General features: G+C 45.1%; 1 protein-coding gene across 2 annotated transcripts; it reads right to left on the minus strand.

Annotated features, from left to right (window-relative positions):
• Positions 1-4,032: 4,032 nt before the first annotated feature.
• wnt5a (wingless-type MMTV integration site family, member 5a) lies at positions 4,033-19,620 on the minus strand. Of its 2 annotated transcripts, none has more exons than XM_012826077.3 (5): positions 18,657-19,620; positions 14,678-14,817; positions 12,522-12,769; positions 8,380-8,672; positions 4,033-6,913 (listed from the first exon to the last, which is right to left on the minus strand). In XM_012826077.3, exons 2-5 carry the CDS (start codon positions 14,800-14,802, stop codon positions 6,455-6,457), a joined length of 1,125 nt encoding a protein of 374 aa, XP_012681531.2. In that variant the 5' UTR covers positions 14,803-14,817; positions 18,657-19,620; the 3' UTR covers positions 4,033-6,454. The 2 variants fall into 2 exon arrangements, with proteins under 2 accessions (XP_012681531.2, XP_031422189.1); XM_031566329.2 differs by lacking the exon at positions 18,657-19,620 and adding an exon at positions 18,143-18,166.
• Positions 19,621-22,808: the final 3,188 nt, after the last annotated feature.

The raw sequence follows: 22,808 nt of genomic DNA on the forward strand, positions 1-22,808 counted from the left end.
TGCAAATCCATAAAAGGAGAAAAAAAATACTATTTAAAACAAAAACTACTTCACTAGGCCAGACAGCTGTTTATGGCTGTGTCCAGTATGGGATTCTGGATTTTTTTTCTCTCATGGAAGGTAATGTTTTGTTACTGTTTGAAGGTGTACATTATTACACATCTGCAAATGATAAAGAAATTGCATCATGTTAAGAGAAGCCTCACAATACTTTGTTCAGTTTTTCTCCCCCAAAAAGTTTTTCTCTTTTGTTGCCCTTCCTCTCTCTAATTAGTAACAATCTTTCAGGGATCCGGTTACACAGTAGAATGTGGATATAAATAATCTTTCACTGTTTCACTTCTTTTTTTTTTAAACAAAAATGTGTACTTATGAAAATACTACAACTGCTACTTATATCTGTAATGTTAACAGGCCCAGCAGTGTGTGGAGGTATACAGGCTGGGGTGGTTTCAATTGGAAGGTTTTGTGGTGAAGAGACATCGTGCTGATTCAGTCCAGACCCCGCTTTTGGAAATGCCTTCATGTACACACGGCTATAAGTTTAACACACTCCGCCGTAAACCCAAACATCTCATTCTCCCCGCCGAAAAAAGCATCCTCCACCCAGGCAGGCACTGGACGTTTTTATTCCGATTTTATTTGGCTTTATGGGGCAGAGAGGAGGCAGGAGAGTGATCCCCCAATTTGCAGTGGGGCTGGCTGAGCTTTGCCAGAGCCGTGCTTGCATGGTGGCCACCCGCCGTATGCATGCCGGGGTGCCGTGGCCCGGTTCCTGATGGGGCGCGCTGCCAAGCCAGACAGGTACCAGACTGTTCGGCTGCGGGGCTGGAGGGGGCTAGGGTGGGGGTGGGGGGGGGGGGGGGGGGGAGATTACAGTATGGCTTTCCACAGACAGACACAAATAGTTTTGTGTTATTCCACTTGAGGGGGACGCGTACAGTACATTACATTTTCCACGTCCTTATTTCTCTCTCTGCCCTCTCTCTCTCGCTCTCTCTCTTTCTACTCTCAACATTAGCTCCCACTCTCCCTCTCTTTCTCTCAGGGTTGATCTATAAGTGGAGCCTCCCTCCTGTAGGAACCTTTGTGGCAGGCTGCCAGCTGCCCTCTCCGCTTAGCTCACCGGCGCTATGAACCAGGTGACAGGGCCTAACAGCGGCCTGAGCCCATGCCAGGGCCTCCAAAACCGCAGTTACCTGGGGCCGGGAGCTCAGCGCCGCGGCAGCCCATCACCACACTCGCCGGGTTGGGGGGGTGGGTGGGAGGAAGAGAGGGCTGCACCGCGTGCCAGCCTCAGGATTAGCGCAGCGGTTACCGCCCCGCGATGGCTATCCTGTCTGCACAACATGATCTTGTTCTGGCCTGAGGTGTGTGTTTTGTGTGTGTATGTGTGTGTGTGTGTGTGTGTGTGTGTGTGTGTGTGTGTGTGTGAGTGTGAGTGTGTGTCTGTCGATGTGTGTGTCACAGGGATTACAAACTCGAGACCCGACTGGAGATTGCTCCGAATTGCCCCAGCTGCTTTGTTTTAGAGAAAACACAACTTCTCATGTAATTATCTTTAAGAACCTCTCAAAGAATGTTAATCAGACACCGAAGAGGCAAGCGCAGAACAAATGGGAACCACATGAAAGGCTGCGAGCATCACGGGCGCTCTCCCCCCTTTTATTTATCCTTCTCTTCTTCTTCTTCTTCTTCTTCTTCCTTTTTTTAGGTAGTGGGGGGATGTGCATTGCAGCAACACTGAGATCAGTGTGTGTGTGTGTGTGTGTGTGTGTGTGTGTGTGTGTGTGTGTGTGTGTGTGTGTGTGCGTGTGTGTGTGTGTATGTGTGTGTGTGGCACACAGACAGTGTTAGGTGCAGGCCCCTCAGGGTGCTCTGTGGAAAAAAGAAGCCTCTGTGTGTGCATGTTTCAAACTATGCAAAAAAAAAAAAAAAAAAAATCCTTTTTCCAAAAAAGTATCTCCACTGTAAATAGAGTACTGTGGAAAAAAAGCTAAAAAGTTCTTTGTACAAATGAAGACTATTTTTTGTTGAGCTTGAACATATTCATATCTGTGGTTTATTTATTCACACTTTTGGACCATTGGAGGCTTTAAGCGAACTAGCACTGGTGTACTGTAGCGGGCGAAACGAGCCTCGATGTATTGTGATGACTGATTGATTTGTCAATTTGACAGGGCGCTCTAGCTGGTTTTGACTGCTGGAATGTTAAAATGATGTTTTCTTTCACATAAGTGTCAGAGGAGAAGCTGGCAGACAGCAGATGGCATGGCAGAAACTTGGGCCACGAATCTCGGCAAAAAAAAATAAAACTCACGAGGGCTACAGCGCCCGCAAAAACCATCCCGGGCCCTTTCGTGCCGCCCGAAGCCAACTGCTGAAATGCTTAGTCACTTAAACACTTAAATATGTTTCCACTTTATGACGAGGGATGTTTTGTATTCATTGATTGTGAAATGCTCTATTGTGCTCCTCTGTGGCGGGGGAGATATGTATCAGTTACGCGGCGTTTGCATTCTTGCTCTTTGGGAAGCAAGCTTTAAAAAAAAAAACTAAAAAAAGGCTTTCCCCTCCTCCCCTCAGTGTTGTCCCCAGAAGATAATCATCTTGTGTAAACATCCAGGTCTTTTAACTCCGACTGTGTCCCTCAAATCTGCTCAGGCCGGGTTTCAGCTGTGCATATGTGCATGGAGGTAAAGATGAATGGAGGGGGAATAGAGTGGAATCCTGCAGGCTCAGACCATCTGTGATGGCTTAATCCGAAACTAGTGATTTAATGCTGGGGTTTTTATCAACACTCGTGGCAAGGAAAAAAAAAAAAAGAACAATTCTCACTTCTAATTCTGATCGTTACTCAAAAGGAGTGACTGCCAAAGCCACAAATAGGGTGTTGTGAGGGAGCAGCTTTGAACGCTCATAAAACATGACTGTTATGGCGAGCTATTTATTTGTTATTCCTCTCATGTTTTATGGCTCCTTTTTAATGTTAATAGACTATTTCAGGGACAGGTACTTCACATGTAACCCTTTGACTGAACTCTGCCATATGAGGGAGGGAGAAAGAAAGAAAGAAAGAGAGAGAGAGAGAGAGAGAGAGAGAGAGAGAGAGAGAGAGAGAGAGAGAGAGAGAGAGAGAGAGAGAGAGAGAGATTGAAAGGCAGGGAGAGCTAAGCAGACATCAAGCAGGGATTAAAATCATCAGATGGTATGCCTGGAGATATTTTCCTGTGAGATAAAGCCCACTCAGAGCTTCCTTGATGTTTGGAAAGTGTTCTTAATTTGAACTCTTCAGGCTCCTGTGCAGCCCATTGCGTGTGCCTCAGCAGTGGGAACGGTGAGAAGAATGAAAGTGTTGTTCTTCTCTTTGAGACGGGGCGCGAGCGAGCCGCTCCACCCGCATGAGCAGCAGATCTCATGATGAAAGAGAACTGAACGGGGCATCTTCAGGAAAAGAGCCACACAAGTGTCTTTGTGTGTGTGTTTGAATAACAACTACACAGAAAGACAAGAGAGCACTTACTAGTTTGGCATTGCTAACTAACGTACTGATTTAATTGGTTTCTTCTTTATGCCTCTATTGGTCATTTTACCAACTCTTATATCAAACAAATATGATTTTTTTTTGTCATTTCCTTTAAAACACATTTACTAAGGCACATTTTCTTCACATAATCTTTACAAACGTCAAGTAATATGAGATAAGTAATACCATAGCTGACTGATACTGTAAGAAATAAAATATATTTTGAGGAAATAACCTTACGGTACATTTTGAAACATGAAAATGTCACTCCCCAGCCTATCTGAAAATTCCTGGATGGTAACAATAAAAAAAAAACTGTTCTCAAGATCAGAGTTCTCAATATCTCTTCTTGAAAGCAAGACAACGGAAGGCAATGAATCATGAAATATTACACAACAGAGGTTAAGGCTGTTGAGGTATTTTCAGCAATTATCTCTTTCAGTTTCACAACAGCTGTAAATTAAAAAAAGAGCCCAGGGATTTCCATAGGATAGCCAGACACCATAGAAGATTCCAGATACATTTATTTGTTGTTGAAGATGTTTGATTCAGATTTGTTCATACTGAAGATGGAGAATCACTGTTTCAGAGACGTCACACTTCATAACTCAAAAATGAAAGGATATAAAAATACAGACAAATCTTACTGTAATCATTTCTGTACAAACATAGAAAAAAATGTCAAATTCATTACCTGGGATTCAGTAAAATATACACACATATTTATTTATTTATTTTTCTTAAAAAAAGCTTCTAAGGCTGGACATTTAATAGCAGAGTGAAGCCCACTTCAATGCAGAATGAGTGTGACCAGAACAGCCAGTTCCCTCTGTACTCACGGTCAAAAGATGAACAATGTTGAGCATTTTTTTTTTTATTATGGTGTAAAATTTATTGAAGCATTAGCGCACAATGTCTGAATTAAAAACAAAAAAAGAAAATAATAAAAACAGCTTTAAGAAAATAACTTCTTCCAAGCCTCAATAAAAACTCATAAAGGATAATAAATATACAGGTTGGATTGATAATGAGTAGTTAGCATTGATGATAAAAAAAAAATTAAAGACAGGACGATGTGGGATTTTAAAAGGCAAAAACGGAATGGTACTTCAAAAGGTTTGGCTGCCATGCTGTTGACTTGACCCCACCACACACACACACACACACACACACACACACACACACACACACACACACAAAGTGAGATGCCGCACTGATGACCCCACATGTGAACGTTTAGGGAAAAATACATGATTGTGGTGAAAAGACTAAATTCTGTGAACGAAGCTTAAGTCTGTGTGAACAAACATGATCTCAAAGATGCAATGGTGCAATTCCCTTTAACAAAACACCAGAAAGGACACCAGAGTGAACTGCATAGAAAGTGGCCCTCTAGCTGACCGAATGCCATCCACACACACACACACACACACACACACACACACACACACACACACACACACACACACACACACACACACACACACACACACACACACACACACACACACACACACACACACACACACACACACAGAGAAAAGAAACCTATGGAGGATTTAGGGGTTATTAACAGAAAAATAAGCTGAGAAATAAATATGGTACATACAATTTAATGATTGCATGGTTAGACGAAGTATATACAGAACATGGGATACTTCACCCACAAAAACCAAGATACTGCCCATATATATTTAAAACCATTTTAACTATGATCTTATATGTTCCACGGATATCTGAGATAATATGGAGATTAGAGTAAAATATGCTATATTATGATCAACTTGAAAAAGGTCTACAGAAGTGGTGGAATCTTGTCTTTGAAAGTGCATCTGTACTTAAAAATCTGAATAAAGTTTCTGTGGGCATTTTTTCCGGTATCTTCTATTTAAAAAAAAGGCAAAAATGTGTTTGATCCTAAAGCCAAAAAAATTCAGAGTAATCATCCATTTGCATTCGGAGAATAAAAAAAAAAAGGTCCTCACAGGGGTATGGGTTATAAAGAGGGACTGTTTGACACGGAGTCTGACATCAGGGATATCTGAAGTGAGAGGGCTTACAGTATTTCAAAAGATTATGTGCATGTTTTTTTTTTAAAGGCAAAAAGGCTTTTTTTTTCTACTGTCCAGTGTAGTTACATTACTGATGCATACCATTTGCAGTGATTATGAGAGGGACAAATGAACAGCGTGTTGCTGACGGATCAGTCCTGACTCTTATCTGTTTAAAGGGCAGCTCAGGAGGCAGAAGGCACTTGAAACGGTGACACGCGGGTCTGAGGAGGCTCCAGGTTTGGGTAATGGAGGGTATCCACTCCCAGCGTCTGCCGTGGAGCAGCCTGGGGAGCTGTTGGAAACTGGCTGAGCACCAGGGGGATCCCATCTGCTGCCGAGCACCGTGGGACAAGCCGGCATTATACAACACGCAGGCTTTCATTACATGGCAAGACGGAGCCATTCGACTCCTGTAAGGGTTACTGGAAGGCACATTTAAAAACAGCCTGGTCAATTCTATATATGCACTACTGTGTTTTTGTTTTTAAACTCCACTTTGGAAAGCCAGAAAAGAACAAAAAACAAAAGAAAAAAAAAGAAAACACTCTTAGAAAATAAATATTCAATGATACTCCCAGTTTTTTGGAAGACACTTAGATTTCTTGTACCTACTACTTAAAGGGAAAAAAAACTGTCAGTCTTTTTGAAAATGGTATAATTGTTTAAATCTATAAATATAATTTATATAGTTTATTTTTTATCTCTCCGCTACGTGTTTTTTTTTTGTCATTTCCGCCTCCCATCCCCAATTCCACTCACTCTCATCTTCTTCTCTCTGTCCATCTCTTTTCTCCATTGTCTCACTCATTCTCTCTCACTCTCTCCTAATCTCGCTCGCCGCTCACGTGTGTGTGTGTGTGTGTGTGTGTGTATGTTATTTGCAGACGAACTGGTCCACGGTTCGGGTGCAGCGCTTGCACTTGACGTAGCAGCACCAGTGGAACTTGCAGTGGCAGCGCTCCACCAGCGTGGCCTTGAACTGGTCGTAGCCGCGGCCGCAGCACATGAGCGCGCAGCCGTCCATGCCTTCCGACGTCTTGTTGCACAGGCGGCCCTGCGTGCCCAGCGAGCCGGTGGTCTTGTTGACCACGCAGTAGTCGGGGCTGGGGTCGATGTAGACCAGGTCCACGGCGGTGGGCGGGTTGAACTTGTTGTGCACCTGCACCAGCTTGCCGCGCGCGTTCAGCTTCATGGAGGCGCCGCTGTCGTACTTCTCCTTCAGCAGGTCGCCCACCTTGCGGAAGTCGGCCAGCTGCAGCCAGCACGTCTTCAGGCTGCACGAGCCCGACACGCCGTGACACTTGCAGGAGACGTGCGCCAGGTCTGACACCACCTGTGAGTCGGGGGGGGGGGCGGGCGGGGAAGACACAGGTTAAAAATGAAATTCTGAAAACAGTATAGGATTCATAGCAGAGCACACCCAAAAGGAAAGTTGACATGAGCAATTCATCACAAAAACAGATCACCTAGGCTTCACGGTTCATAAACATGTTGAACATCTTAGAAGACTGACACATGGTCAGTCACGTTCACATTTACATATAGTTGCAAAAAACATTCATAAAGTATGCTGAAGAAAAGACAGAGTAGGTCTGCCAAAGCAATTTGCATCTGTATGCGAGATCTGCTATGTAGGGCATGTGTTATAGAACTTGTAAGATCGGTTAAGGTCCATTTAGATCAAGGGGTGGAACAGAACATACACATGGAAAAAAGGCAAGTGTTTGGCTGCCTTCACATTTCCTTTGAGGTGGATTCAATCATATGGGTAACTCCAAGAAAAAAAAAAAGAGAGAGAGAGAGAGACAGAACGATTGGATCTAGCAGAAACCTTCACAATCCTAGAGATCAAAGCACACTCTTCAAAAAGGAGGGCGAGACAGAGCTGTTAACCAGATGAGAGGCGATATGATGAAGATCAGACTGGCCTGAATCCTCCCCCACCTCCATCCCTCGTTCTCTCTCTCTCTCTCCCTCTCTACCTCTCTTCTTCTAAGTGATGATAACATCTCGGGAGAGAGCTACGTGTCAGGCCATCATGCTGTCGTTTACTGGCCTGTCAGACTGGAGTGAGCCGTGCCACAGCTGTCTCTATGACTGAATGCCCACCGGAACATTCCCCCCGACAAATGAACCTGAAAAGAGCTTCAGCTCTTCATGAAGTCCTCCACTTCAGAGGCAGTTGGCGGAGGAATGCACGGCATACATATTTCTTGGCTTGGGTCGCCCGCTGTAGCTAACACGCAGCGTCTGTTCATAACGAGGCTGTTTGCTGATGAAGAGCAGCAACAACAGGCACTGGGCCCTGGCTACGACAAAACCGCCACAGAATACATGAACCACTCCGTCACACCAGCGCAGTTAACCGGGCTGAGATGCTCGGCATCGACAGCTAAATGAATTTGATGAATTGGAAACATGCAGCGGGACACAGCGAAACAGCCCCGGAGCCGCTCTCCCATGAATAATGAGGCCTTGTCCTGAACCAAATGTCATTTCTAAATAGTCTCTTCTGAGAGGATAATCTAGTGCAGAGCTTAATCCCCATCCTTGACACAGTCCCTCGGGAGCACCTTAAATCACGCTCTGTTTTTTGATACTGAAGAGCTCTGTCTGGTGTAACTGAATGGTATAATGTATGATGATCCCTTAAAGAAAACCCGCAATGGTGTAGAAGTGGAGTCTGAGTGTAACTCCACTTCTATGGGGAGAGATCTCATATTACTAGCAAAATCTCTCGTATTTTCTGTAGAGAAATCTAATATTGGCAAAGACAAAAAACTAAGTGTGCGGACGTACCCGTCGTCCAGCCTCGTTGTTGTGGAGGTTCATCATGAGCCGGGCGCTCTCCATGGAGCCCTTGGCGTAGGTCTTCTCGCGCTCACGCGCGTCCACAAACTCCTTGGAGAAGCGGTAGCCGTACATGAGGTTGTCACCGCAGCCGCCCCACAGCCAGTCGCGGGGCAGCTCCTTGGGGCGGGCGGCGCGGCTGCAGCCGCAACTGGAGAGCTCGCCCTCCCGGCAGGCGCGGCTCACCGCGTTCACCACCCCCGCCGCGCTGATGGCGTACGTGAACGCCGTCTCCCGGCTACCTGTGGGAACAAACAAACAAACATACACACACACAGTGAGTGAGAGAGAGTGAGGGGCCCGGGCCCAAAAGTCAAACAAATCAGGCTATGGAAGGCGGGGAGGGGATGCAGATGCACGCACTGGCCGAGTGTCAAGGGCTTTCAAACTCAATCAGCCTCAGCGAGGTCAGATGGAAACCTCAAGTAGTCACGGAGAGGAGCCATACGGCTGTGGAGCATAGAGGAGAGGAGAGGAGTGGAGAGGGAAGGAGGGGGGGTTGGAGGTAGTGATTTACTAGGTAATGTTCATGTATGGGCTGAGTCATAAAGGACATTGAGTTGAACTCGAGTGCACCCACTGAGTATGGGCAAGCACGAGAGCACAAGAGAGAGCGAGAGAGAGAGAGAATAGAGAGAGAGAATAGAGAGAAAGAAAGAAAGAAAGAAAGAGGGAGCACCTTGGCAGTGCTTGCTGCACTTACAGATGTATGTTTGGTTACGTCCATGCCGGGCTGACCTGAACTCTAGGAATACAAAAGCAAGCCAAGTCTAACAGAGTGCCGTTGGCCGTGGAGCATGGATGTATGGAGAGCCCATGATTCCAGCACAGGGTCAGACCAACGGCTCATAAATCCAGCGGGGAGCTGGCCGTAACGTACCACAGCATGCTAACCGACAGCACCTGGAGGGCCTCCACTAGCCCTCAGCCACCCCCACTTCTCCCTGCCCTAAGGGCAACAGTATGTGCATTAGGTGGAAGCATGCCCCCTGGTGGTGGAGGCCTGCACCTGCAGCAGTCTTCCTTGACACAGTTCTCCGCGTTGTGCAGCTAATGTTTTTTAAAAAGTTGATGAATGCAATAAAAACACACAGCGCTCCTATGATCCTCACTCAATTAAAGGGCAATAGTCTCCCCGTAAGCCCCCATACACTGGTCCACACTTCATTCTGCCTCACTCTAGCAGATAGTCCAGAGTCCGGAGGAGAGGGAAGCGAAATGGAGGGAAAATACGGAGGGGGGGGGGGAATGGAAGCAGCGCAGAGACATTAGTCCAGTCAGCAGGCAACAAAGGTCAACACTGCCAAAGAGGGGAACAAAATAAACAGACTGAAAACCTGTCTCTCAAATTTAGTACGCCGCTCCCTGGAAACCAGACTCCAGATGAAAATACCAGAATAAGGGAGTGCGCCTGAATGAGCGAGAGAGAGAGTGAAAGAGAGAGAGAGAGTGAGTGCAAGAGGGAGAGAGAGAGCGAGAGTGAGTGAATGAATCTTATCCAGATGGGAAGGGTTTTTCAGCGGGGAGGGCCGGCCAAAGGGAAGAGAAAAAGGTTATTGCTTTCTTTTACTGTTTGGGATTCGTCGGAGGAGACAGGACTAATAGCGAAGCTGTCGACAGACAAGCTGTCCTCAGCCCGCGCCGACGCTGCCCCTCTCCATCCAGACCCACACCCCCCCCACCCCGACCCCCCTCCGGGGAGCCGTCGCATCCTCCCCGCAGAAGGGCCTGCCAACCTGGGCATGAGCGCCAGATCCCCTGGCCTCTTCCCTGGATATCACCCATCCATCACGGGGACAAGTGGAGATGGACGAGTCTTACACTATTAAGCGAATAGTTTCTTGGCACTACAAGGCCAATATGAGCTTTCTCCCCGTTTTATGAAGATGCATTTGCAAGGCAGTCATGTTGACGTGACGAGGAAGGGCCAAAATATGGGACACCCAACATCTCGAGGAGAAACGAGTGAAGAAACGCATTTGAAACTAGCCCACCAATTCCACACCTTGCATGTGCTGAACTGCTCGCCTTTTTAAATACAGTCGAGTATACGTCCCAAGAGGAATTTGCAAATGTAAACATGGTAGGTCTTAAAGGGAAAGGGGGCAGATTTCTGAAACTGCCATGGCATAGTAACCCTCTGCAAAGAGTGGACACCTTTAAGCAGGGGCTGTGTACATTACCAACATCACGGGCACTAGCAGGACAAGCCAGAATTTCCACCCTTATTTTGACAGGGGTGCATTTGGCTGGGCCACACGCTCATCTATTATTCATTAGGATTCAAAGCATATGCTCTGGACTTTCACTGGCAAACACAAACACACAGGCACAATGATGTTGAGTTATCAGCTCAATATTTTCTTAATATGCATTTGTCTAATCAGGTCTAACGGCCAGTATGACCTGGAAGGAGAACGCCGTCAATGTCACATATTTGTAGAAATATGGGTGGAGGGTGAGGGGTGAAGTTTGCTCTCAAAATTTACTCACAGTCCACAAGGTTTTGCTACCACTTAACCAAAAGCCCCCTGAACGGAAAAAAACTCCAGTAAAAATGCTTCGGCTATTTACAGGAGCTGAAGTGCATAGGACTCCATAGTTGGAAAAACAGCCATAAATGCCACCACTAAGCCACCTTTACAAGGGCCAATCTGGTAGCATTAAACATTTGACAGAACCCATAGAAAATACGTTACCGCACCACCAATAACCAGGTTTTCCTAACCACCAATAAAAAGCAGCGCTATAAGGTACTATACCTTGCCGTGTGGCGCTGGCCAACTGTACACCGGCCACAAAGGGGCATGTTTGGCCTCGGCAACCCTGGGAATACGGTGTGTGCTGCCCTGCCCATGGCCGGACGAGCATGCTCGATGTGCTTGCATTAACTTTAAATACAGGGCAGGCATAAATTTGGGGGAAACGCAATTACTCACCATTCTCAGTGTCAGGCACGAGCCATTTCGAGGGAGCCCGCACTTGATTTATTCGCAAGACCTCACCATAAAACTATTTCTTAACCACAGCTGCTAAAAATGAGCAGTTCCATGTGCGCCCCTATGCATTAAGCAAGGGGGAAGGCCAAGGACTTACTCAGGCCCTGCTCTTCGCCTTAGACACGAGGCCCAGGAATGGCGTGCCTCGCTGGGCTTTGGATGCAGCGCGAGGCAGGGAGCCGTGTGAGTGTCCGCAAGTCTCTCACACACACACACACACACACACACACACACACACACACACACACACACACACACACACACACACACACACACACACACACACACACACACACACACACACACACACACACACACACACACACACACACACAACACACCGTAGAGACTGAGCAGGGACATTTGTTGGCCGCTGCCACGCAGCAATTTTCTCCCATTAATCTCCCTTTAAATCCAGCTGACCACAGCCAGGCTGATCCCAGTACAGCGATCGCGACACACCAGAGCCAAACCTCAGGTCCTTTAAGCAGCGAGGATGATGCGGGTCAAGAGGACCAAATCGGCTACTTCGCTCACCGGAGCCAAAGATGGTATTGTACGGTATCTGCATTCCGAGCCGTGCTCAAACCCAAGAGAAACAGGAGGAATTGGCAAGGGAGGCCTTTAATGAGGGGAGAGTGGTTGTCTAGCACTGGGCTAGTAATGTGCCCCAGTGAGAAGGAGGTAGGGTGGAGAATATGAGCGGGATGCTGCCAGAAAATAGATAGGACTAATGACCAATAAGTAGATAGAAGTACTGAACTCAACATGTGGTTGCATTTTAGAGTGAAAAAAAAAAAAAAAAACCTCAGAAAGAAAATGTGCAGCCCATAATATAAACATTAAAGAGACAGATTTGGCCAGCTATGTCTCAAAGAGCAGGCTAAGGTGCTAATTGAGAATGAAAACCTTTGTCAGATCTCTTTCAAAGAGTCAGACAGCTAATCTGTGTGGTGTATAAAAGGTGCTGGTCAGTATTTGCTTGCTTAAGTCATTATGGGTGTGTGTGTGTGCATGTGTGTGTGTGTAAGAGTGTGAGAGAGAGAGAGAGAGAGAGAGAGAGAGAGAGGCAACTGTTGCTTGGCCGCTTACCTATCTGCATGACACGGCCGAAGACCGATGAGTTGTCCACGGTGCTGCAGTTCCAGCGGCGGTGGCGGAACTGGAACTGGCATTCACGGATGCCCGTCTTGGCACCCTCGCCGATGTACTGCATGTGGTCCTGGTAAAGCTGGCACAGCTTCTTCTGGCCCTTGGACAGGCCGGCCAGCTGACTGCAGAGTGGCTGCGCACCGATGATGTAAGCCTCTGGGATCAGCAGCGGATTCATGGCCAGGGACCTGCATGAGGGGAACAGCCCCGTGCACACACACACACACACACAGACACAGGCACAGACACAGACACAGACACAGACACAGACACAGACACACACACACACACACACACACACACACCACAGCAGCTCAATTAGTCCCCTGCGAAACCTGATCCACTGTGGAAATTACAGGGTGTGTGTGTGTGTGGGGGGGGAGAGGGGTTGTTGGGGATAGAGAAAGGGGTAAAAGAGGGGCACTTGTGGGAGTGGGGTGGGGTAATGGTGGGGGGTTGCTTTGGGGGAGCGGAGGTTGGGGGGGGGGGGGGGGGGGGGGGGGCACAAACGCAGTCCCTGCCCCTCCCCTCCCTGACACAGTAAATCATTAGCACCTGCAGGCCGGGTTGAGCAGTGTGTGTGTGTGCGTGTGTGTCGGGGGACACGGAGAGGCTCGGACACGCTGGCTGTAAGACGAGCCCCGCGGCCCGCCTGGAGGGTCAGCGCGAGCGAGTGGCGGCTGCTCCCCGGCCCCTCCGCCGCCTCAATGGGCCTCTTATCTGGGGCGCTGCGCGGCGCAGCGTGTAAGGAATATCCACGGGTGACACAAAGGGGATTTCACTAATGCCATTATTGCGCAAATTGAAGGTGACTTAATGCAGCCTCAAGACCCCAGCATTACAAGTGGGCAAAACAGAGGTCAGGTATACATAGTAAAGTGCAGGTAAATGAGACGATAAAAAAAAAAAAAAACAATTTAAAAAACAAACCCACACAAAAAGAAGACACTGCAATCAGTTGCTTTTTTTGCCGTCCCCTCGAGAAATGTCGTACATTTATTAGGAATTAAGTGCTAGAGTTGCATGCAATTGCATGTTGGATGCAATTACATTAATTTTTCCTATGGTAAAAGTACGGCTCAGGATGTGAATGCACACTGTTCCAACCCCAAAAAGCAATGGAGCTGATATCAGTGGAGCGGAACAAACCCAGCAATCAGTAAAAACATCTTTTTCCCTTTAACAAGTACATTTGGGGCTGTCTGATACTTGCCATTACACTCTCCTATTTTGTCTTTTCTATTAATGGAAAGGGGAAAAGATCCATGAGTCCGCAAACACAGGCACATACTGACACGAAAAAAGAAAACACACACACACACACACACACACACACACACACACACACACACACACACAGTACTACGCAGTTCGTGCCTGCACATATTTGGAAATGCACTCGAAAACCACAGCATTCTATGTTTTATATAATATTCATCATTTTGGTTTGGCAATGCGGGGCATAAGAAAATTCAGAGGGGGGAAAAGTGGATGTGAGAGAGTGCATGTGCTCAAGTCAGCATGTTGCACTATTCGTGCATGATTTCATGAGTGGGACACACACACACACACACACACACACACACACACACACACACACACACACACACACACACACACACACACACACACACACACACACACACACACACACACACACACACACACACACACACACACACACACACGCTGTGCATGGGGCCAAAGGCCAGACTGCAGGGTGGATGGATGTACAGACCATCAGGACATGGAAAAGGCCATCAATACAGACCATCAGGAAAACTAAAGATGGAGAAGAATAAAGAGAGTGAGATAGAGAGAAAGAGAAAGAGAGAGAGATGATAGCAAAACTGAAGCGATAGAGGTTGATCTAGTTCATTATCCACACTACGTCTGGCACTGACACAACCCACTGCACCCCCATGGTGTACCTTGTGCACTGATTCCTCTCTCTCTCTCTCTTTCTCACACACTCTCTCACACACACACACACACACACACACACACACACACACACACACACACACACAGAGAGTATGAATGAAGCCCCTGAGCCGGAGGTCTAATTTGGGAGCAGGATGAGAGTGTGTACGCACCACCAGGAGCTGGCTTCCACCACCACCTGCATGAAGAAGGCCAGGAAGGTGATGGCCACCACGCCATGCCTCGTGTCCATGGAGCCCGTCAGCGCCGAGCACGCCACGCCGTGCCTCAGGAACATTCTGGAAGAGTAGCTCTGAGGAGGAGCAGGGGAGATCATGTGAGCTTACGGTCCGCGCACACACACACACGAGAACAAACGTCTAACACAGGTCACTAGCACTTAATCACAATCACAATGACCTCTGTGTGTGTGTGTGTGTGTGTGTGTGTGTGTGTGTGTGTGTGAGTGACAATGCGCATGAAATATGGACTGCATGTGCAACAGACTGCACCGGAATATATACACATACACCCAAACAGAGAGAGTTGAATGATGGAGGGAGACAAAGACTGTGTGTGTGTGTGTGTGTGTGTGTGTGTGTGTGTTCATGTAAAGTATAATTTGTGTGCTTGCATGCACATGTGCTTGCACAGTAAGAGCCTGGGGCCATCGCTGCTTGCAAAGCAGTCATTTGGCAGCAGACTTCAGTGTGAATCACATAGAACTGATAGACGTGCAGCCCAGGAGAATACAACAGCCTTCAAACCAACCAGCATGAACATTCCTGCTGGACAGTTCACTTTATTCAATGATAAGAACATTCCTCTCTGAATAGGAAAATGAACTGGGGGCATAAGCCTGGACCCTGGCCCCATTTACCTCAATCTCAATCTCAAATTCAATTAGCCTCACAGTGGGTGTCAGTGGGACCAGAGCGTTGCTACATCTAAAGGGGTTTTCAAATGAAAAAAATTAAAATCACTTGAGAATCGTTTGTATTGGTAAACTGCTCTTGTCTACCGTCACATCTTGTTAAGCTTTAACTCAACCTTTCTCGATTTATCTCAGAATTAAGATATCCCTTAAGTATATTTCATTTTAAGACTAATTTGATTCTCAAAATAACAAACAAAATATAGCTTTTCTCTAAAAGCGTGGATAACGAAGTTTGTGTAGGCAAGGCGGGCATCATCGAAATCCCTTCAAAATTCCTCGACAAAAACTATTTTTCCATGATCACCACAAAAGTAATGTTTACTGAAGTTGCATAAACTGTGAGTATTATCCGACACTGTCGTATGCACGAGCAACAATGTATAGGAAACAGAAGGACTATTACTGCTATATTTAGACAAACGCGTCAGTTTGTTCGTTTATTCCTCTTGCGCTATGATCACGCAGACGTGAAAGAGGCCCTCACAACGTGTCCGTCTGTTTCAAGACCGCTTCATGCCTCCAGGTCCGTTTGAGCACTGTAGCACTGCAAAAGTTTGGTGCAAAGAACAGCCAATCTGTTATTTTACAAGAACTCATGTGAATGTCTCTCTGCTTTTCTGTATCGGGCACAAACAGGTATAATCCAGCCTGGTGATTATTCTAACTACGAGCATTGACATTTCTGCTGTAAAATATTAAAGCATTCTTTTTTTTTTTTTACAGATCATTTCACACTATTAATTAACACTAGGTTACTACACGTAGACGCACTAGTGCTCAAATAGCAAAAAAAAAAGTATTTAATGAATCACTATGACTCATACCATTATATTCAAAACAACAAAAATACAGAGAGCGTAGCATTTATTTTACCAAATAATATTAGGTGTTCTCCCCTCGCATGCCTGATTTGTAGAACTAAATCAACCATCAAAAATAGTAACATTATTTGAGCCTGCAATATTTATTTTCAAAATATTGTATTCATTTGAACTCAAGCACCTCTCGCTGTCATAATTCATCTGTGATATGTTTGGGCGTGCGTCTGTGTCATGAACTAGAGCTGTGGAGAAATAGGTAAAATAGAACGGTCGATTAATTAAAATATGACTGTAAATATTATTACATAATAGGCTTGCATGTATTGCTAGTTTAATTAATTATAGATTTAAAAATGTAGCGAATGTGACTAACTGGGCCTACATTTCCCAGTGAATTTTAGCGTCTTTTCAAAATCACGCAAAGCTTCGCAAAGCCCTGTAAAATTTCGTTTTTAATTGACATTTCACTGCAAATTGCATTACATTGGTTGAGAAAAAGGTAACGAATTAGTGGTTAAACAATTTTCCCTTAGCGCGCCCGAGTTGTGCTTATGACTGCCAACTCTCCAATTTGCATCTATTCCTGATTCTGGAGAGAAAAGATTTAGAGTAATTTGTCATGGTTTACATTTTCCAGAGTTTCGTACGAAGGAGAAACGGGCCTCCCTAATAATCATTAAATTCTCCGCCAACTTCCGCATCACACGGGAACATGTGTTTTTATTTTAGACGTTTTAATCCCTCTGATAGGATCTTTAGAATTCCCCACACTATTGCTGTTCGTTTATGTGAAAAGGAGGGAATACAGTATCACAGCGGGTATAAATACACTTAAATGAATCATAGCCCATGAGAGCCCAAGTACTATCAGGTGGGCTAAACGTATGACTAAATGTCTTGGACTCAGAAAGCTGTTGTGGAAACCCAGCGATACAGCACCAATACACACTCAGCATGGGACAGTTAAGATATGGAAATATCACTTAATCGTTTCACTAATAAAGTATCTATATGTGTGATGCACCAAGTTTTTCTAGTGGAGCGTAACATGTTAGAGAGTAGAGTAGAGCTGTAGACTAACTCCGGGTAGGAGACCTAAACAGGACAGATCATAACTGTTAACCTGTCATAACACTAACCAAGGCGATAAAACAGATCATTGAGTTCGGCATTGCCCTTAACTCCCAGAGAGAGAGAGAGAGCAGGAGGGGTGCTTGGCAGGTTTGCAGACAGGCCCTATGCCGAGGTCGACTTTTCAGGTGCACGTCGACGATAGAACAACGAGGAAAGAATGTAGCCTAACACTTGCTTAAAATCTCTCAGTGCCAGAATCATTCAAGAATATCACCGGCAATCAATTACCGTGTATTTTTTAAGTAAAGAATTAGGAGGTCTTACAATTCATTTCACGCAATTAAAGATTGCGTGAATAACATGGGCTACTATTTTATACATCTTACGCTTATATTTAAATGTAGGCGTATTTAAATGATTATAGTAGCCTATGTCGACGGTCAATTAAAACGTCCTATTTCATTCCTCTCCAGGTTTACACTGTTCTCCAACAAATCACAGGCATCTTAAAAATCCTATAAAATCAAAATTTGAAATGTCTCTACATAATGGTGACTTGGCCAGAAGCAGTTATTTGGAGAAGTGCACGAAACTGTGAATAGTACAGTTACAAAAAATAAATACCATTATTACAAGTGTCATACTTAATGTACCATTTAACAATAGTTTTCCCCCAATACATGAAACAGAATGATTCGTACCGCACCCTCCAAAATATATGTTTTTTTAAGTTGTCCACTTAATTATTCTATTTTACCATTTACAACATGCACCCTGTAATTCTTAAACAGTTTGAGAAATAAAACCTTTCACTTTGCCACGAATTCCGCCGTACAAGCTGCACGTCAAAACAGTGTTCAATGTCAGTGTGACGGTGACCCTATTCCTCGACGTCTGAGAACACACATATGAATACTCATTGTTCTAAAAAGTGTTCCGATGGTGAAACCTCGGACGAGAATCCACCAGAGGGAGCCCGCCCCAATAAAGTTGGCAAAATATAGACCATCTATATGTACGGGTTCATGAGCATGGGGGACACCAGCAAAACGCTGTATTTTTTAACAATTTCTACTCAATTCCGTGTGCGTTCGTTCTCCAGAGAGCAGAATGGCTCTTGGTGTTAAATAGTTGCCCACATATTAAGGATGGTGTGTATTTTTGTGTAAACATAATGCAGATTCAAATGTTAAAAGTTAAACTCATTAAACTCAAAAGATTCCACTCAAGATATCTAGATGCATGAAATACTAAAGTAAGCTGTAGTTATCCCTTAATAGAAGCGAAAGGATGAACAACCTTGCAGAGCAGAAAACTTACCAGGAGAAATCTGTGCTTCTGGAAGGCAGTAATCCACTCTTTCAGAGATGGCTATCAAACGATAAATTCCAATACAGCTGCAAAAGTTAAGGATTTCCAATTGTGTATGGCTATTTTCCACAAAAAATGCAATCCAGGACGCACTGAAGCGGAGGGAATTTATAGGAAAGAGCCCGTTCCTTAGAAGGTAGAGGTTACCAGTCGTCTGTCGTCGTCTTGCATTTCTTGGTGTGGGTAAGCTGACATGAGACGGACTGAGCCGGGACTACGAAGGGGGAGGCTATTTACAATGTCCAAAAGCAATCGAAATAATTAGTGGCTCTCACAAACCGCAGGCGTGATGGTGCGGAAACGCTTAATGACAAATAAAATATTCACAAGCGCCTAAAAGTATTGTTGGCTGATGCTTCAGCAATCAACTTTTGCCGGTGCTACTAAAATGTTTTGTCTGTTCTCCAAATATACCACACAGTGTGGGAGTTCCCCGACTTTTGGTACAAAACTGAATGTAACGAAACCAATGATGATAGAGGAAATATATCCAAGTGCTCGAAATCAATATGCTCTCTACCTGCTGAAACATCCATACGGGTATCTTCGCCCCAAACATGAAGCAGCTATTCCAACCTCCATACTGAGCTGGACGTTAATCTCTCCGTGGGTCTCTCGGGCTGTTGGGAGATTGTTTGTGAAAGTTTGTGATCTCTTGAAGCCAAAGGCACCTTTCCAGTATCCACGTCTGAAAATCGAAGAAAGTGACAAATGACAGCAACGATCTCCCAAAAACCTAGTGCATTGGTATCAAGTCCAGCTCTAGCGTGGAGGGAAGTTGCTGGTCGCGGCCGAACACGGAAAAGTGCGCTATCGGAGATACCCCTGAACACCGGTTAAATTAAGTGTTCCGCACCTCAGTACTTCAGACTTCTGCTTTGTCACCTGCCCTCTTGCCTTCCTCTCGCAACTAGCAGATCCTGCCACTGATGCGCGCCGGAAAAACCTACCCGCTGGCGCATGCGCTTAAGGTTTATTTTTTTCTTCAAAACTGCCACAAACTTCCCAGAGTATTAACAGCCGAGAGAAGTTGGATTCCACATCTCTCAGCCTTTAAAGCGGAATTGACATCAGGCTTTTACAAAGGAGACATATCAAGAAAACAACAGTAAGGTTACCGTTTTACTATATCAGAGTGTCACCAAATCAACTTTGAATGAGCAATTTAAATTCTATAATTGTGTCTGCAAGAAGCATAGTTCAACCACAGGGCGTGCGTGCGCTCTTTTTGTTGGAGTAGAAGTTAAAAGAGGAAGCGGTAATTATTTTTTTGGGTCATAATCATAGAAAACACTTAGACTAGTTGCCACTGATTATGTAAACTGGCAACCAAACATTGGTATATGATGCGCTATTGCTATAAGCATTTAATATCGCTATGATGTGCGATCACTACATGCATGCGATCTGTAGAACACAAGGAGACGCTGACTTCGCGATACACCACAACGTTAGGAGATTTCAGCGACTTCACAGACTTAATTGTATTTCTTTGATGAGCCGCAATTACTGTGTCAGAGGTCTGCTGTGCCGCCGAGTCTCCCCGACTTGAGAATTAGGCGAAATTGTAAAAATGGGCGGAACGGCCTATAACAAAACAAGCCTCTCTATTACCTAAAATAAACTCATAAAGTACCTGGGGCTATTGCGCCATCCGTGCCAAACCTGAGTTTTGATTTTCGAGTGCACAGTATCAAATTACGCCTCACTTAAACCCGAAGAACTTGGGAGAGACAGTTTGCTTATGCAGACCAATCTTCTAATTCACAGATATGTGTGTTTAAGCATTATGGCAATTTCTATAACTAATATTCTATTACTAAACACGTTGGACAACATGTATTGAAAAGATGTTAGACCAAGATGGAGAGAAGATTGCATGGTCTGCTTTTCCTTCGTTACTTGCTGAAAAATAATCGCTCTGTGATTCTGACACCAGGGTTTAAATGTAGGCTTTAAAACCAGTTTTTACTTGTCGACAGGAAGCTTACGGCCAGTCCCCTTAAGTAATTATCCAACTGGGTTGAGATAGTTTAATTAGGAGGAGAAATAGTTAAATTAATTTAATGAGCAATTTTCTGAACTGAAATGTGGTGAAAAACCTCAACTCCTTAAAAACATGTTAGGTTGATTTAGGTTGTTTTTCTAGCACTTCAATATTCAGATAAAATTACACTTAAAATCTTAATTAAAGGCAGCACTAAAATGAAACTCATCACACATATCTAAGATGACATGTATGCAGTTATTTTGTTCCCTGATGAGTGCTTCACATGCCAACTTGTAATGCTAACAAACCATTTCCTTCACCCACAAGGCATGTTTCTGAATAATAAACTCTCAAGACGGTGTACCTTATGCAATCATATGCAGTTCAGCCTACCTGTAAAATTCTATAAAAAAGCCAGACACCACACAGGTTTTGCCCGTGCCTGTTCAAGGTTACTATCTACATGGCTTAAGTTAAGAGGACTTCAGAGCACTCAATGTTTTTTTTTCTTCCGAGAACAGCCTTGACTTAGTCTTGGACATAAATCTACTTGAGTACACTGCACTGATTGCACAGCACTCTGGATCAATTTAGAGGATAACTACCTGATATTACCTGAAGACTCTGAGGCCACCTGGATGTGGCCCAGACTAAGACCCACACAAAAAACAGCACAGAATGCTCTGATTGTGCACAAGAGGAGCCCTGGAGGAGTTCCACAGGGTACCTCTCGGAGCCCAACATCCCCCCCCCCCCCCCACTCCTCTTTTGTTTCAGATTCCTTCAAAATGGGACACTGTCATCTCCCCATAGAGTGCAAGCCAAGCCTCACAGGGGCCGCTGAGGGCGAGCAGAGAGATATATGCCGAGCAGACATGAGGAAACGTGAGGAGCCCGTGTACTTTGACGGAGAGTTTTTTTTTTTTTTAATTGGACTAAGAGGAGCGATGTTGTGATAGCATCCTGTCTCTTCCATCCCCCCTAAGGCATGCCCGGACCATTCGCATCTCTGTCATGTGTGCACACCGCCTCAGGGAACATGATTCAGAGAAACCCCCTGGAATGCGTCAAGAAAAATGGGGGTTTGTTTGGACACTGTATTAAATTCAAGTGCTTAGTGCTCAGTGACCTATGAACTCGGGCACTTTACTCTGAAGGGGCTTGACTTTGAGGTGGTTGTTGACTAGCGGGTAAGGTTGTCTCTCTGCGGTTACCAGAGTGTGTTTTTTTTTTTTGCCAGCCAGAGAGGTTTGCCGTAAAGCTCCTTGAGAATCCTGGCTCCTTGTGGTTTGTTATGATGCGAGAGATGGTTATGATTTCTCTCTCTGAATTCTTGTCTTTGTGTCAGGGTGTGTGTATATGAGTGTGTGTGTGTGTGTGTGTTTTTGGGTGTGTGTGTGTGTGTAACAGATGCCACTGGATCAGATTCTGAGGAGATTGCCATTGTGTTGGATGGGGGAAGAGAGGAGCAGTTGTCTTGAGGCGTTAGGTGAAAGAAAAGCCCTGAAGGGTTATCAGTCACCCTAGTCTTGAGTGATAGAGCAGTGGAGACTGAAGAAGCGGGAAGAGAGAGGTATAGATCAAGATGAAGCCATGCAGAGGAACGTAAACAACAGAAGGCCATGATGAGTGCACCTTATATAATCTCTCTCTCTCTCTTTCTCTCTCAAGAGGGGGCAGTGCTGTAAAACAGAGAAATGCTGTATCACTGTTTTCATTCTCACCTTTACTTTTGAATGTTACATGTCACATTTTCATTTTATTACTGTTAAGTACTAAATATGAGTGTATGTGTACTTTGCATGATTTACCTGTCTGTACAACAGTCATGTTCACATGATCCTGTGATTTACAAACAATGACCATAAATTGACAAGATGTGAATACATTAGCAGTGTCATAATCAGTCTGTATTTATTTTTATACATAGATATTACTGTGTGTGTGTGTGTGTGTGTGTAGGGGGGATACATGTTTTCATGTGTTTCCATTGAGTGGCTGAAGTGTGACTAACCATAGCAGATCTGTAGCTACTTAAGCCAGACTAGTGGCATAGCTGGACAGTGATCTCATCTCTCTCTAACCACCCCCTAACCACTGACCTCCCAGAC

Source organism: Clupea harengus, chromosome 4 (genome assembly GCF_900700415.2).
Source record: "Clupea harengus chromosome 4, Ch_v2.0.2, whole genome shotgun sequence".
Taxonomy (NCBI): domain Eukaryota; kingdom Metazoa; phylum Chordata; class Actinopteri; order Clupeiformes; family Clupeidae; genus Clupea; species Clupea harengus.

Bases quoted from the DNA above. Each gene is read 5' to 3' on its own strand.
- wnt5a (XM_012826077.3), bottom strand. From the start codon at position 14,802: ATGTTCCTGAGGCACGGCGTGGCGTGCTCGGCGCTGACGGGCTCCATG. The intron at 12,770-14,677 runs GTGCGTACACAC...CCCCTCATGCAG, and splicing joins GTGGAAGCCAGCTCCTGGTG to GTCCCTGGCCATGAATCCGC. The intron at 6,914-8,379 runs GTACGTCCGCAC...CCCGACTCACAG, and splicing joins ACAACGAGGCTGGACGACGG to GTGGTGTCAGACCTGGCGCA.